The following is a 16,351-nucleotide window of genomic DNA, read 5'->3' as shown; positions in this document are numbered from 1 at the left end:
GCCCACCCTGGGGGGAGTGCACTGGGAGGGGGGCGGGGGGGGCAGGGCAGCCTCCTGCTCCTTTCCAGCACCTTTTTGGTTTGTTTTGGGTTTGTTTCTGACTCTGTTCCAGGAATTTGGGACTGTGAACCCCAGCCCCAGCCCCAGCAATAGCTTCTGGCTGCTCTTCTGCCAGGCAGGGGCTGGGGGGGCTGCAGCTGGGGGGCTGGGGACAGCGCTGTGTGTCCCCCCCCCAACACTCCTGTGGAGCCCTGGGCTGGACTTGACCAGGCGAAGCTCCAGGGATGGGGCTGGACAGTGGGTGGGAGCCGGGGGGGGGCTTCCAGGGGCAGCTCCTGCTCCATGGGGAGGGCAAACTGTAGCTCAAACATTTTACACCCCCCCCCCAACAAGCACCTAGGCTCGGGGGGGGGGTGGGGGGGGTGTGTCCAGACACCTCCAGCCTCTTTCTTTGCTTTAAGAGCATTGGGCACCCCCTGCCCCCCGTGTACCCCCCCCGGGCTTGTCCTGCTGGTCAGCTGGTGAAACCCTACCAGCCCTTGTCCCCTCCTGTAGCTCCCAGTGCCCCCCCCGTGCTGGCCGGGCCCCCCCAGCTGTCCCTGGGCTCTTTGTTCAGCACCAATCCTTTGTCCTGTTGATTGTTGAGCATTAAAAGACCCAAACCTTCTCTTTTTAAAGGCTGGCTGCGGTGCCAGAGCTGCCTGGGGGGGGTGGAGCTGCAATCAGGGCCTGAGGCAGGGGGGAGGGTGCCCCCCCCCAAATCAAATCATGGTCACAAACAATCATGGGGCTCCTTTGGTGGCAGGGAGAGGACTTTGGAGCAGCCTCCAGGCCTCTTCTGGGGGAGCAGGGGTGGAAGGAGGGGGTGGGGGAGGGGCACTCAGAACCCTTCCATCCCCTTCCCTCTTTTGGGGCAGGACCAACACGAGTTGTGAGGGGTGGGAGGGGGGCACAGGGGACCCCCCTGCCCCCTCCCGGGACACTCATGGGGCCATGCAAGCAAGACAGGGCACAGCAGGGCTGAAACCACTAAAGTTTAATTAATTAATTGCATTATTACTACAAGAATAAAGGATACCTGAGAGCCTCTTCAGTGCCCTTGCTTTAACGTAGCAGAATCACAACCCCACGCCCCCACCCCACTAAAAACAACTGGATGCCCCCTCCTCACCCCCCCCCCCCCCGAAAGAACCCCAACCCCCTCCCCACACTGAACAGAAATGGAGCTAAAGGCACTGAAGTGCTTGGAAACCAAGGCTGCAAGCAGGGAGCTCTGTGGCTGCTGCCTGCTGCTTCCTTCCTCTATCATCTGTAGAAACTTTAGGTTCTTCTCTAGTATGAAACAACATTTACAGCCCCGGGGGGTACGGCCGGGGGGGCACACAAGGTGGGGAGGGGGCAACACAGCGCTGGGATGAGGAGACCTTGAGGAGGGGGTGGGGAGGAATTGCTGCTTGCTTCGATTTTCATTCAGTCCTTAAGCCACCTCCCTCCCTCCCTCCCCCTCGCTGTGTGCTGACTCCACCTGCACTGAAAACATCTTCCAAAGGGAGAACTCAAAAGGGGAGGGGGGGGAGAAAATAAAAAGACCCCCAGCCCCCACCCACCCAGCAGCAACATAGCTTCCCCCAGCCCAGAAAAGAAGAGGAACCCCCCCCCCCCAAAAAAAACCCCAACAACAAAACACAAACAAGCCCCAAAATCACAACAGTAGCTTGGTGGTGGTTTGGTTTTTGTCACTTTAGTGTAGGATCAAAGTTTACAGAGAGCTGCGAGAGGGCAGCAGGAGCAGCCCGCAGGGGAGGGGCCCACAGGGGGTCACCGGCACAGGACCCTGCCCCAGGCGACCCTGCCCCGGGCACAGGACCCTGCCCCGGGCACAGGACCCTGCCCCGGGCACGGAGGCTGCAGGGAGCAGGAAAGGAGAAAGTTTGCTTCTCTCTGCTTGAGCTTTTTAACCCCTCCCCACCCCACCTCCCTTCCCCCTTGAAGGTGCTGAGGGGGTTGGGGTCGATGACAACGCAGTGGCAGCCCCCATGCAGGTGAGCTCCAGCCCCCATCCCGGCTCCCCAGCCAGCAGCTGGCTGAGGAGGGAGCTCAGGCTGGGCCTGAGTGCAGAGAGCTGCTCTGCACCTGCTGAGGAAGGGGAAAGGGCAGCAGGGGCCCAGCCTGAGCTGGGCAGGAAGGGCAGGGGGTGCCAGTGGGTGGCAGCAGCACCCCCAGGAGCAGCCCCCTGAGACTCACCGCCGGCAGCTCACTCCAGGAAGGACTCAGCAGCAGTTTTCCCCTCAGGGATTTCCTTCCCCACAGCTCTGCCACCCAGAGAGCTGCCGGCACCAATCCTGCCCAGGGCACAGGGAGAGCCCCACGGTGCTGGCAGCCTTGGCCTTGTGCTGAGCTCACCCAGAGGCTTCCTTCTGCCTTCTCTTCTTCCTCTGCCAAACAAAAAGCTCTTCCTCCTCCTCCTCCTCCAGGGCACGCTGCCAGCCTGGGGCGCGAGGCCACCTTGGGTTAGTGCAAGTGACAAAGGGACCTCTGGCAGGAGCCAAGGAGGGGCTGGGGCACCTCTGGGGGGATGGAGCCTGGCCAGGAGGCTGCAGCCAGCCTCTCCCAGCAGACACAAAAGAAGCAACATTCAAACAGGGCAAGAAAGGAAGAAACACCCAAAAAAGAGGTGGCTGTGAGGTCACCACCAGCACCCCTGGCCCTGGCCTGCCCTGGAGATGTCCTCCCTGGTCCCCAGGGTCTCGAGGGACTTCCAGCGCAGCACAGCCCAGACCCAGCCCTGTGGTGCCAGAGGGGCTGGTGCCAGGCTCAGCAGGGTGGCAGTGGGCTGGGAGGGGTCATTCTCCCATCCTCATCCCCTGGGGAGGAAGGCCTCCGGCCCTCCCGGCAGGCACTGGGCTGGGGTCATGTCCCCGCACGGGGAAGAGCAGCAGGCAGTGACCCAGCCCTTGGGGCTCCTCGGGCACAGGGCAGCAGGTCCAGGCTCTGCCCTTCCTTTCCTGTACAGCAGCAGCCAAACCCCTGCCCTCCTCCAGCTCCTGCCCTCAGGCCAGGGTGGGCAGGAAGGGTCAGGGGGTGGCGGTGGGTGGCCGCCCACCGCTCACGCCCAGTCCGGGGGGCACCGACGCAGCCAGCAGGGCACACAGGGCCAGGCTGGATGGCGCCATCCAGGCTCCCCTCGCAGCTCCTTCACCCTGCCCAGGAGGAGGCAGGCAGGAAGGGGGAGCCTGCAGCAGCAGCCCAGGGCTCCGTGCCGGTTATGTACAGGCCTGGCGGCCCCGGGCGCGCCGGGGCCTAGTTGCTGGGGCTGGCGTTCTGGCGGGCACGGATGAAGGCCATGCCGTGGGTGCGGAAGTGCGTCTTGAGGTTGAGCTGGCTGTCGAAGCCGCGGCCGCACACCTTGCAGGACAGTTTGCCGTCGGCCGGCGGCTGGGCGCCGCCCTCCAGGGGGCTCCTGGGCCCCGGCTCCTCCGGCTCGGCCGCGCCCTTCTTCTTCTTGTGGGTGATGAAGCGGTGCCGGTTGAGGGAGACCTGGGAGGTGAAGCAGAGGCCGCACTCGCGGCACTGCTGGGAGCTGTCGTCAGTCCGGTGCTGGGGGATGTGCTCCTGGAAGTCTGCGGCGCTGCTGGCCAGGTAGCCGCACTTGCGGCAGCGGAAGGGAGCCCTGCGCTCGCCCTTGGGGGTCTTGGCGGGGGGCGTGGTGCTGTCGGGCTCCTCGCTGCAGGAGTCGCCCTCGTCCGAGGACAGCTTCCGCTTGCGGCCGGGCACCTGCGGGACGGCGCCGCTGAGCTCTCGGGGGCGCTGCCGCAGCTCCCGGCACAGCCTGCCCCTGGCACAGCACAGCCTGCCCCTGGCACAGCCTGCCCCTGGCACAGCCTGCCCCTGGCACAGCACAGCCTGACCCCAGGCACAGCCTGCCCCTGGCACAGCACAGCCTGCCCCCTGGCACAGCCTGCCCCAGGCACAGCCTGCCCCTGGCACAGCACAGCCTGCCCCTGGCACAGCCTGCCCCAGGCACAGCCTGCCCCTGGCACAGCACAGCCTGCCCCTGGCACAGCCTGACCCCAGGCACAGCCTGCCCCTGGCACAACCTGCCCCCTGGCACAGCACAGCCCGACCCCAGGCACAGCCTGCCCCAGGCACAGCCCAGCCTGCCCCCTGGCACAGCCTGCCCCAGGCACAGCCCAACCTGCCCCTGGCACAGCCTGCCCCCTGGCACAGCCCAGCCTGCCCCTTGGCACAGCCTAATCTGCCCCCTGGCACAGCCTGCCCCTGGCACAGCCCAGCCTGCCCCCAGGCACAGCCTGCCCCCTGGCACAGCCCAGCCTGCCCCCTGGCACAGTCTGCCCCAGGCACAGCCCAGCCTGCCCCCTGGCACAGCCTAACCTGCCCCCTGGCACAGCCTGCCCCCGGCACAGCCCAGCCTGCCCCCTGGCACAGCCTGCCCCTGGCACAGCCCAGCCTGCCCCCAGCACAGCCTGCCCTGCCCCCTGGCACAGCCCAGCCTGCCCCCTGGCACAGCCTGCCCCTGGCACAGCCCAGCCTGCCCCTGGCACAGCCCAGCCTGCCCCCTGGCACAGCCTGCCCCCTGGCACGGCACAGCCTGCCCCCTGGCACAGCCTGCCCCAGGCACAGCCCAACCTGCCCCCTGGCACAGCCTGCCCCTGGCACGGCACAGCCTGCCCCCAGCTTTCTCCAAGTGCTCCTACAGATGCAGGCCCTAAGAGCTCTGCCCCTGCCAGCAGCCCTGGCCAAGGGGATCCCACAGCAGCCTCTGACTGCAGCGAATCCCTGACTGGGTTGGGTTGGAAGCGACCTCAAAGCTCAGCCAGCTCCAACCCTCTCTGCCACGGGCAGGGACACCTCCACCAGCCCAGGCTGCTCCAGGCCTCACCCAGCCTGGCCTTGAACACCTCCAGGGAGGAGGCAGCCACAGCCTCCCTGGGCAGCCTGTGCCAGGCTCTCCCTACCCTCACTCTCAAGGATTTCTTCCTCATCTCCCAGTCTCAGTCTCCTCTCTCCCAGCTCAAAGCCACTGTTCCTCATCCTGCCACTCCCAGCCCTTGTCCAAAGTCCCTCCCCAGCTCTCCTGGAGCCCCTTCAGGTACTGGAAGATGCTCTAAGGTCTCCCTGGAGCCTTCTCCTCTCCAGGCTGCACAGCCCCAGCCCCCAGCCTGTCCCCACAGGGAGGTGCTGCAGCCCTCTGCTCCTCTTGGCCTCTCTGGACCTGCTCCAACCCTTCAGGGACTGACTTCAGCCCCAACAGCCTGGGACAGCTCTGAAGGCAGCTCAAGGCTTGCTCCCAGCACAGGGCACAAGGCTAAGCCAAACAAGCTCAGTCCTTGCCACGGCCACACCTTCAACCCCTTGTGCCACCTGAGGCCCCAGAGGGACGCCCAGGGCCTGGTACCTGCGCGGCGCCGGTCCCCATGCGGGCGATGACGACCTCCTGGCTCTTGGCCTGGTCGGTCACCTTGATCCCATGCCGCACCTGGATGTGCCGCTCCAGGATGAGTCGGCTGCTGAAGGTCCTTTTGCCTTCTGTGCAGTACCTGCAGGGCCAGAGCAGAGAGGGGATGAAGGTCCCCAGCCAGCAGCTGAGTCCTGGGCCTGCTCCAGCACGGCCGAGCTCCTGCTTTCCCTGGGGGTTGGTTCTGTCTTCCTGACCCCTCAACTCGAGCCACAGATGTGCTCACCCAGGCTCCTCCAGAGGGGAAAAAAGCCCTGAAGGCCTTCCTGGCACCTCCTCCTTTCCATCCCCATCATAGTGTTGCTTGGGTTGGAGAAGACCTCCCAGGTCATCCAGGCCAACATCAACCCAACCCTACTATGGCCACCGAACCACGGCCCCAAGTGCCATGGCCCCAGGTTTCATCAACACCTCCAGGGATGGGGACTCCACCACCTCCCTGGGCAGCCTGTGCCAGTCCCTGACACAAACTGTTCCTCATGGCCAACCTGAACCTCCCCTGGTGCACCTGGAGGCCATTTCCTCTCCTTCTATCACCTGAGACTAGGGAGAAGAGCTCAACTCTCATCCCTACCTCCCTCCAACCTCCTCCTTCAACCACCTGTAGCTTTAACCACCCTAAGCCCTACCACCACAGCTTGACAGGGGGGACACACCCAGGTCTCCCCAGCAGGAAGCAGACCCTGCTCTGGGCAGAGGGTGCTGAGGGTACCTGCAGGGGTAGACTCTCTTGATCCCTTCGTGGTTGACCCTGACGTGGCGGCGCAGGCTGGGGGCAGAGCAGAAGGAGCGCTCGCAGAGGTGGCAGGGGAACTTCTTCACCGACTGCAAAGAGAGAGCCAGGTGGGCAGCAGGCTGCAGCAGGGCCCCTGCAGCTCCTGCAGAAGCTGCATGTGGGAAGCCAGGGCAGATTCCTTCCTCTTCTTGCCCATCCCCCATGTTTGGGTAAGGAGCAGCTGAGCTCTGCTGCCCACATCTCTGCTCCCCACATCTCTGCTCCCCACAACTTCAACCACGTTGAGCTGGGGGAGGATGTCCAGATGCAGCAGCTCATGGACTCATGCAATGGGTTGGGTTGGAAAGGGCCTCAAAGCTCAGCCAGTTCCAACCCCCTGCCACGGGCAGGGACACCTCCACCAGCCCAGCTTGCTCCAGGCCTCATCCAGCCTGGCCTTGAACACCTCCAGGGAGGGGGCAGCCACAGCCTCCTTGGGCAGCCTGTGCCAGGCTCTCCCTACCCTCACTCATCTCCAGTCTCAGTCTCCCCTCTCCCAGCTCAAAGCCACTGTCCCTTAACCTGGCACTCCCAGCCCCCATCCAAAGTCCTTCTCCAGTCTCCCTGGAGCCTTCTCTTCTCCAGGCTGAACAGCCCCAACGCTCCCAACCTGTCCCACAGGGAGGTTCTGCAGCCCTCTGCTCCTCTTGGTGGCCTCTCTGGACCTGCTCCAACCCTTCAGTGACTGACTTCAGCCCCAACAGCCTGGGACAGCTCTGGAGGCAGCTCAAGGCTTGCTCTGCTATTTCTTCCCTGCCCTCCCTGCCTGCACCAGGTGACCTTCCAAGGTCCCTTCCATCCTTCAGCTCCTGGCAGGCTGCGCTGAGGCCCCAGTGAGGAACCCAAAGGTGCTGCCCTGCTGCTCTGTGCCACTCCCACGGAGACCTGGAGGCCCTGAGGCTCCCTCCTCACCTTGCCGTGGTCCTTCTTCATGTGTGCCACGTACTCGTCGCGCTCGGGGAACCAGGAGTGGCAGACGCCGCAGGTCCAGCCGCTGCCCTTGGCCTTGTTCCCTGCCTTGCGCTGGAAGCGACTCCGCTTGGCCTTGCGCAGCTCCGGGGAGCTGGGGGGGTCGTCCTCCTCCGTGGAGGATGAGGACTCCTCCGAGATCTTGGACACTGGAGTCTCCACAGGCTCCTGCTTCGGGGTCAGCAGGATGGTTGCCTTCTTTGCCAGATCCTCCTTGGGCTTCTGGGGCTGGTGAGTGTTCTGCAGGGCCGAGAGCAGGCTGTTGGCAGCTGTCTCCTGCCATAGAGGCCCAGACTGGCTTGGATTGGAAGGGACCTCAATATCAGCCAGCTCCAACCCCCTGCCATGGGCAGGGACACCTTCCACCAGCCCAGGCTGCTCCAGGCCTCATCCAGCCTGGCCTTGAGCAGCTTCAGGGAGGAGGCAGCCACAGCCTCCCTGGACAGCCTGTTCCAGGCTCTCCCCAGCCTCACTGTGCAGAACTTCTTCCTGATAGCCAACCTAAATCTCCCCTGCCCCAGTTTCAAACCGCTGCTCCTCATCCTGTCAGCCCAAGCCCTTCCAAACAGTCCCTCCCCAGCTCTCCTGGAGCCCCTTCAGGTACTGGAAGGCTGCTCTAAGGTTTCTCTGGAGCCTTCTCTCCTCCACCCTGAACAACTCCAACTCCCTCAATCTGTCCCCGCGGCAGAGGGTCTCCAGCCCTCTGCTGATCTTCGTGGCCTCCTCTGGACCCTCTCCAGCAGTTCCACATCTCCCTCACGACCTGGCAGTTCTCAGAAGCTTCTGGTGAAGGACACTTGCCAGCTGTTAGCAGGGAGGGGCTGTGCAGAGGGGCAGCCCCCTGGGGTTACCTTGAGGTGCTCCAGCATTGTGCGCTTCTGGGCGAAGAGCAGAGGGCAGTCAGGACACTTGAAGACGCTGACTCGCTGGTTGAGAAGGTGCTGGTCGAAGTGGGAGGAGAGCAGGGGCTTGTGGGTGAAGACTGTGTCACACATGGCACACTTGTAAATCATCCTGTGGGAGGGAGGAGCACCAGGGCTGCTTGCCATGTGCAGGGGCTTGGGTGGGAGAAGCCTCCCAGCACTCCCCGGCCCGGTCTGACCCACGGCGAAGGATGGGAAAGTGAAAAGGAGCTGAGTGCAGCTCCCCACCCCCACCCCCAGGCTGCTCCCAGATCTTGAGTCAGAACCAGGGAATCACTTGGGCTGGAAGAGATCTTGAAGCTCATGGAGTCCAAGCCCTGACCCAGCACTGCCAGGGCACCACCAACCCAGGGCCCACATCCTCCTGGGCTTTGAAACCCCTGCAGGGATGGAGACCCCACCACTGCCCTGGGCAGCCTGGGCCAGGCCTGGACAAGCCTCAGGGGGCAGAAACTGTTCCTCATGGCCAAGCTGAACCTCCCCTGGGGCAACCTGAGGCCACTCCCTGGTGAGGTCTGTCAGGACCCAGCCCACCAGGCCACTCACTTGGACTGCTGGTTGCTGAAGCCGGGGTGCTGGGTGTAGACGTGGGCATGGGCACTGGGGGCCGACTTGAATGCCATGGGGCAGATGGGGCACTTGTGGAACACCTCGCAGTGGGAGGTCTGGATGTGGGACTTGATGGAGTTGACTCCTCCGAAGACCACGGCGCAGCTGGGACACCTGAGGGCAGCAGGAGAGCAGTGAGGGACCAGAGGCTGAGGGGAGCTCAGCCCCACTGCAGGCACCGCTGCACAGGACCAGAGAACTGAAGGGACCTCCAGGCTCAGCCAGCTCCAACCCCCTGCCATGGGCAGGGACACTTCACACTGGATCAGGTTGCCCAGAGCCACCTCCAGCCTGGCCTTCAAAACCTCCAGGGCTGAGGCTTCCACCACCTCCCTGGGCAGCCTTGTGCCAGGCTCTCTCCACCCTCCTGGGGAAGAACTTCTTCCTCACATCCAATCTGAATCTCCCCACTTCCAGTTTTGCTCCATGCCCCCAAGTCCCTGACACCCTAAAAGTCCCTCCCCAGCTTCCCTGTATCACCCTTCAGATACTGAGTACACCAAGATGCATCAAGAGCTAACAGCAGAGAGAAAACAGAGCTCAAGGACCTAGGATCTGCTCCTGTCCCAGCAGACACCAGGATCCAAACCAGTTCTGGGAGGACTCCAGTTTGGAGCAGTAAGTCCTACCCAGTGCTGGTGGATCCAGGCCCCAGGCAGCTCACCAGGAGGAGGAGGGAGGGGATTGTGGAGTGTGCTGCTGCCAGCCAGGGCTGAGGGGCCAGAATCAGACAACCATGGAATGGTTTGGGCTGGAAGGGACCTTTAAGATCATCAGGTCCAACCATCAACCCAGCACCACCAAGCCTGGTGCTAAACCATGGCCCCCAGCACCATGTCTACAGCTCTCTGAAACCCCTCCAGGATGAGGACTCCACCACTGCCCTGGGCAGCCTGGGCCAGGTGTTGGCAACCCTTACAGTGAAGAAGTTTCTGCTAATCTCCAGCTCAAACCTCCCCTGGGGCAACTTGAGGCCATTACCTCTGGTCCTGTCCCTTGTTCCTTGGCAGAAGAGCCCAACCCCCACCTGGCTGCAGCCTCCTCTCAGGGAGCTGTGGAGAGCACTGAGGTCTCCTTCAGCCTCCTTTTCTCCAGGCTGAAGCCCCCCCAGCTCCCTCAGCTGCTCCTCAGCCCCAGAGGTTCTCCAGATCCTCAGGTGCCAGGAGGAGGACAATTCATAGATTCAGGGAATGGTTTGGGTTGGAAGGGACCACAAAGGTCTCCCAGTTCCAACTCCCCTTCCAGTTCCAGCCCCCTGGGGCCCGAGGGCTGGGAGCTAGCGAAGGGCTGCAGCTCCCCCTCAGACTCCTGCCCCGTGCACAGAACAGGAACCCAGCAGGGCCCCGGGGCTGCGGCCCTGGTGCTGGGTGTCCCCGGGGGCCTACCTGTAGCCCACCCTGCGGGAGAAGTGCAGGCAGGATTCCTTCAGGTGAGCCTCGAAGTTGGCCAGCAGGAAGTTGCCGCCGCACTCGGGGCAGACGTGGGGAGGGCGATTCTTGTGCATCCGCTGGTGCGCGCTGAAGCTGCAGCGGTTGGCCATGATCATGGGACAGGTGCTGCAGACCTGGGGGTGGGGGACAAGAGCACCAAAGAAGCTCAGCCTGGCACCTCCCTGCCCCTCCAAAAGGACCTCTTCAGCAGGGGGACCAAGGACCTGCAGCGCCCAGGGCAGCCCTGAGCCAGGCGCCGCCGGCGGGGGCAGCGGTGCCAGGGCTCCGCAGGACAGCAGCAGCAGAGGCCTCCGAGCAGGAAGCTGCTTCCCTCTGCAGCAGCACCTGGGGATCCTCTGCTCTCATCCCCATCCTGGCTGCAGAAGCAGCTCCCAAGCAACAGTCACCAGGAAGCACCAAATTCCTCCTGTGAGAGGGCAGCCAAGGTGGCTGAAGGTCTCTGGAGGGAGGGGAAGGGGAGGCCACACCGCGGGGAGGACCTCTGCGACCTCCTTGCTTTTGAACGGCTGCTCCTCGGCCTCATCCTGCTGGATGCTGCCTGCCCTGACAGACCAGGACCTGGAGGTGGAAGTAACCCCCCCAGAACAGCCCCCCCGGTTTCTCCAGCCTCCATTTGTGCTCTGCACAGGGAAGCAGCAGTCACAGGTGCCAACAGGCAGGGCCCAGTGCTCAGGGGCTCCTCACACCCTGGTTCCTCACCTCCGGGCAGCTCCATCACCTGCCAACAACCAACCTGCCCTCCACCCAGTGCCTCCTGGGCATGAACCCAACCCCAGCTCCTATCCTCTTCTTCCTGCAGGAGTTTTCAGTCCAGGGGACTTGGGTGCGCAGCAGCAGGCACTGCCTAGGTCATGTCTGGAGAGGCAGGGAAGGGTTGGGTTGGAAGAGACCTTTGAGATCATGGAGAACAACCCTGACCCCTGCCCTGCCAGGTCAGCACCACACCATGGCCCTCAGCACCACATCTCCACAGATTGGAAACCTCTCCAGGGGCAACCTGAGGGTTCCTCGTGGCCAATCTGAACTACCCCTGGGGCAACTTGAGGCCCTTTCCTCTTGTCCTGTCCCTTGTTCCTTGGCAGAAGAGCCCAACCCCGACCTGGCTCCAGCCTCCTCTCAGGGAGCTGCAGAGAGCAATGAGGTCTCCCTCCTCTTCTCCAGCCTCACCACCCCCAGCTCCCTCAGCTGCTCCTCTCCAGACCCTTCCCCAGCTCTGTTGCCCTTCCCTGGCCCTGCTCCAGCCCTCAAGGTCCTCCTGGCAGTGAGGAGCCCAACCCTGAGCCCAGGACTGCAGCTGTGGCCTCCCCAGTGCCCAGCCCAGGGACACCATCCCTGCCCCACTCCTGCTGGCAGCACCTTTGCTGCTCCAGGCCAGGCTGCTGCTGCCCTTCTTGGCCACCTGGGCCCCCCCTGGCTCACTCCAGCTGCTGCCACCAACTCCCCAGGTCCTTTCCCATAGGGCAGTTCCCAGCCAGTGCCCCCAGCCTGGAGCCTCCCTGGGGTTGCTGTGACCCAAGGGCAGGATCTTGACCTGAGTGCTGCAGTGGTGCTGAGTGCTCCTCTGCCTTCTCCTCGGCACCAGTCCAGAAGATTCTCCCCCAGCTTCAGGAGAAGTGGCCCAGGATGACTGAACCTCCTCTTCCTCACTCCCTTCCAGCAGGTGTCAGCCCAGACAGTGAACACTCAGCCTCCTTCCTTGGGCACCTCCCAGGGCACCTCCTCCTTCAGCCCCATGGCAGCCCTGGGCTCCACAGCTTCTCCCCCGGGGGCTGTGGCCCAGGCTTCAGTGAGTCTTTGGGGGGGACACTGGGGAGCCTCACCCCACTGCCCTCACCCCACCCATCCCCCTGCAGCCCCGAGGCCACTTTGCTGCCAACCCCCCCCCCGCCTACCGTGCTGCTGGCGCTGCCCGCGGCCGCGGCCTGCTGGAAGTGCGCCGCCAGCCCTGCCTTGTCCTTGCACTGCTCCTTGCACTCCAGGCACCTGAAGCAGCTGTAGCTGCTCTGCTCGGCGCCGCCGCTCAGAGGCAGGACCGGGAGGTCCTGGGCCCCGCCGGCCGCGCTCAGGGCCTCCTGCGCCACGCCGCCGGCGCCGGCCTTGCCGGCGGGCAGGGAGGCGAGGGACAGCAGCGGGGTGATGTCCGGCTGGCCGATCATCTGCTCCAGGGCGATCGGCCGCATCACCAGGTGCGAGCACTGCATCACCAGGCCCTTGTCCTTGTGCTCGCGGGCGTGCAGCAGCAGGCTGCACTTGTTGAAGAAGACCAAGCGCTTGGTGCAGTGGTTGCAGGTGACCTCCACCCGCATGCTGCGGCGGTCGTAGTGCCGCGCCAGGCTCTTCTCCAGCGCGAAGGCGTCGCCGCACTCCAGGCAGCGGTAGCCGAAGGGCGGCAGGGCCAGGCCGGCGTCGGCCGGGGGGCTGAGGTTGGGCTTGTAGGTGGGCAGCAGGTTCTTGCTGTTGAGGATCTTGTTGAAGGCCTCCACCAGGCTGGACTGGCTGCGGGAGATGACGGTGCCGGCGACGGCAGGGGACGGCTTCTGCGGCTGCACCATCACCACCGCGGTGCCGTTGACCTTCTGGGGGGCGCCGGCAGAGCTCTGCGGCGCGGGGCTGGCGTTGGACCTGGCGTCGGCCTTGGGCAGGGCCTGCGGCACCAGGTTGATGATGTTCTTGGCCACGGCCTTGCCCGGCTTGGCTGGCAGCACCACAGACTTCTGCTGGGCCACGCTGGCGGCGATCAGCATGGCGCTGCTGGCGCTCTGGATGGTGGAGACCGGCAGCACGGTGCCCTTCAGCTTGGTGCCGTTGCCCAGCTGGACGCTGACGATCTTGGGGCCCTCGATGGCTTTCAAGGGGCTGGAGAGCTCTGCTTTGTCCCGGGGCACCTCCAGAGCGATGCCTTCCTCCTTCTCCGCTGCCGAGAAGCCGGCGACCTCCAGCGCGGCCTCCTGAGAGCTCTGCTCGCTTGGGCCCTGGGTGGAACCTGGCTCTGAGTCCGAGGAGACCCTGGTGACGGTGCGGGTGATGCTGCCACAGGAGGTTTTGATGGTTTTAATCCTCACCTTCAGGGGCCGTGAGGAATTGGAAGGGGAATTGCTGTTGTTGTCTTCCTCCTCCTCCTCCTCCTCCTCCTCCGCGCTGGACATACTCTGGGGGCTTCCCACCGACTTCTCCAGAGCTTCCTGCTCCTCTTTGAGGGTGATGGTGTCCAGCTGCTTTGGAGAAGTGGGGAGCCTGGGGCTCTGCACCACGGGAGAGGCAGGCTTGAAGAAGTGCTCCTGGGGGCTGGCCGGGGACCGTTTCACTTCGGCGAGGTTGCTGCTGCTGTCCAGGTTTGGGTCCGAGCCAGGCCAGGAGGCCACGGGGGAGTCATCGGTGGAGTAGCGAACGGTGACCGACTTGAGGTGGTCCAAGGGACTGTCTCCCAGGGCTGCAGCCAAGCCCTTGGGGCTGGCTGCACGTCCAACCTCCTCCGAGTCAGACTCCTCCTTCTTGATGCAGGGGATGGCGGCTGGGGACCTGCTCGCCCCCCCCGGCTGGCTGCTGCCGAAGGGCTGGGGGAAGGCTGGGGGCAGGCCCTCGGTGCCCTCTCCCACCGGCTCCTTGCAGTCCAGGGAGGGGGTGGGCGACGGGGAGAGCGAGGGCACGGCCAGGGCCTTCTCCTTGGCCTTGCAGTCCCGGGGCCTGTCAATCAGGTTGGCAGTGCTGTCTTCGCTGGGGTCGGGGCTGAAATGGGAGAAGATATCCAGGGGCTTGGGGCCCTTCTCCTTGGCCCAGCACTCCCCGTTGGAGGGGGCCACGGCCTCCATGGCCCTGGGGGTGGGGGGCCTGGGGATCTCGGCGGCCCCGAAGCCGTTCTGCAGCAGGCGGGGCCCCAGCAGGTGCCCGTCCTTGGCGTCCAGCTGCTCGGGGCAGACGGTGTTCTTCACGATGACGCTGACGGCGCCCACGTCGGCGTGGGGCAGCCCGTGCTCGGCCGGCCCCGGCTCCCCGGGCACCGCCTTGCCGTGGGCATCGGCCTCCTCGTGGCCGGAGCGGATGGCATCGTTGGCGTCGATGTCGGGGATGTCGAAAGCCGCCAGCAGGTCGTCGAAGTCCGGGGTCTTCATGTCACCCATGGCGGGGGAGGGGCAGAGGCTGCAAGGGAGGGAGGGCAGCGTCAGCGGCGCCACCCTGGGCGCGGGGGGCACGGAGCAGAGACAGGGACGGGAGCTGGCTCCACCTGAGCCCCAAGCCAGCCACCAACCCCTCTGAAGCCCAGCCTGGAGCCTCTCAGGCAAAGCCCAAGGCTCCCCCTGGCCTCTCCCGCTGCGCCTGGGTGCAGGTCAATGCCTGACCCCCACCCAGGCTGGCAGAGCTCAGCAGGATCCTGGTGCCCTGGCAGAGAGGTCGGAGACGGCAGGGTGCAGCCTGGCAAGGAGAGCTCTGCTGCTGCTCCCAGGCCTGGAGGAAGGGCAGGAGATGAGAAACCACCAGGCAGGCCAGAGGGCTGCAGAAGAGCCAAGGCCTGCCCAGGCCCTGTCCTTGCCCCCGCACCAGCAGGGCCTCCCCAAGGCCAGCCCCGCAGGGAGGCATCCAGATGGCAGGGAGAGGACTCAGATAAGAGAGCTGGAAGGTGTGGGCTGAGGAGTGAAGGATAAAGGAGCAGGGGAGGCTGAGGGGGGGGCACAGCAACAGGTTTGCAGACATGGCTGTGGGGAGACAAAGGAGCAGGAACTGCATCCCTCCAGGAATCCCAGGATTAAGCTGCAGGCAGAGGATGCAGCTTGGACAGCAGGAGAGGCTCTGAGCCAGGAGGCAAAGCAGGCTGAGGGATGCTCCACATGCAGCAGAGCAGCTGCAGGGCTGTCTGTCCATCCTGGGGAGCAGATCTGCAGGGCTCTCAGGGTGCTTTCTGCACCAGGGGGAGGGGGTGGTGACTCCCAACAGCAGGCACCAAAGAGGAACCTATCTCTCAGGAGCTTTGGCCCTGCAGCCCTGGCAGTGCCCTGGCAGTGCCCTGGCAGTGCCCCTTCCCCAGCTCTTGGTGCTGCTGCAGATTAAGCCAAGGCCAGCAGAGGTCTGCTGCCACCCTGCTCTCACCCACTGCAGGGCAGGACACAAATCTGCTCCTCAGCCAGCATGGGAGGGGGATGCATAGTGGGGTGGGGGATGCATAGTGGGGTGGGGGATGCATAGTGGGGTGGGGGATGCATGGGAAGGGGTGGGGGATGCATGGGGGGGGGGATGCATGGGGGGGGGGGATGCATGGGGGGGGGGGATGCATGGGGGGGGGATGCATGGGGGGGGGGATGCATGGGGGGGGGATGCATGGGGGGGGATGCATGGGGGGGGGGATGCATGGGGGGGGGGGATGCATGGGGGGGGGATGCATGGGGGGGGGATGCATGGGGGGGGGGATGCATGGGGGGGATGCATGGGGGGGGGATGCATGGGGGGGGATGCATGGGGGGGGGATGCATGGGGGGGGGATGCATGGGGGGGGGATGCATGGGGGGGGGATGCATGGGGGGGGGATGCATGGGGGGGGGGATGCATGGGGGGGGGATGCATGGGGGGGGGATGCATGGGGGGGGATGCATGGGGGGGGGATGCATGGGGGGGGGATGCATGGGGGGGGGGATGCATGGGGGGGGATGCATGGGGGGGGGATGCATGGGGGGGGGATGCATGGGGGGGGGATGCATGGGGGGGGGGATGCATGGGGGGGGGGATGCATGGGGGGGGGATGCATGGGGGGGGATGCATGGGGGGGGGATGCATGGGGGTGGGGGATGCATGGGGGTGGGGGATGCATGGGGGGGGGGATGCATGGGGGGGGGGGATGCATGGGGGGGGGGGATGCATATGGGGGGGGGGATGCAGGAATGGATTCTTGGCACCTGGGTGCTGGCCAAACAAGCAGCAATAAGCAGCCTGGTTTCCATCTCCCCTCCCTCACCTTTGCCCTCTCCACAAAGCAGTGTGGAGGCCAAAGAAGGCTCAGAAGCAGCCCTGGGCCTGCTCCCACCCTGGCTGTGGTCTCCCCCTCCTCCATGCCCAGCTCTGCTCAGGCTCTTGGTGCCTGTCCTGCAGACAGCTTAGCCAGGAGGCTTAGTCTGCCTTTATTTTTAACTCTCATCCTAGGTCACCCCCAGAGGACCTCTGG

The 16,351-nt window shown here is 64.8% G+C and overlaps 1 protein-coding gene across 1 annotated transcript; it reads right to left on the bottom strand.

Annotated features, from left to right (window-relative positions):
• Positions 1-3,300: 3,300 nt before the first annotated feature.
• ZNF687 (zinc finger protein 687) lies at positions 3,301-14,328 on the bottom strand. The gene is made up of 8 exons (XM_054179110.1): positions 12,096-14,328; positions 10,138-10,316; positions 8,690-8,866; positions 8,072-8,234; positions 7,164-7,460; positions 6,189-6,301; positions 5,417-5,558; positions 3,301-3,774 (listed from the first exon to the last, which is right to left on the bottom strand). The coding sequence occupies exons 1-8, from the start codon at positions 14,319-14,321 to the stop codon at positions 3,301-3,303; spliced, it is 3,771 nt and encodes a 1,256-aa protein (XP_054035085.1). The 5' UTR covers positions 14,322-14,328.
• Positions 14,329-16,351: the final 2,023 nt, after the last annotated feature.

The sequence above is a fragment of the Dryobates pubescens genome (genome assembly GCF_014839835.1).
Source record: "Dryobates pubescens isolate bDryPub1 chromosome 41 unlocalized genomic scaffold, bDryPub1.pri SUPER_41_unloc_1, whole genome shotgun sequence".
Taxonomy (NCBI): domain Eukaryota; kingdom Metazoa; phylum Chordata; class Aves; order Piciformes; family Picidae; genus Dryobates; species Dryobates pubescens.
The sequence above is the reverse complement of the archived record's forward strand: the minus strand, read 5'-3'. Positions and strand labels throughout refer to the sequence as shown.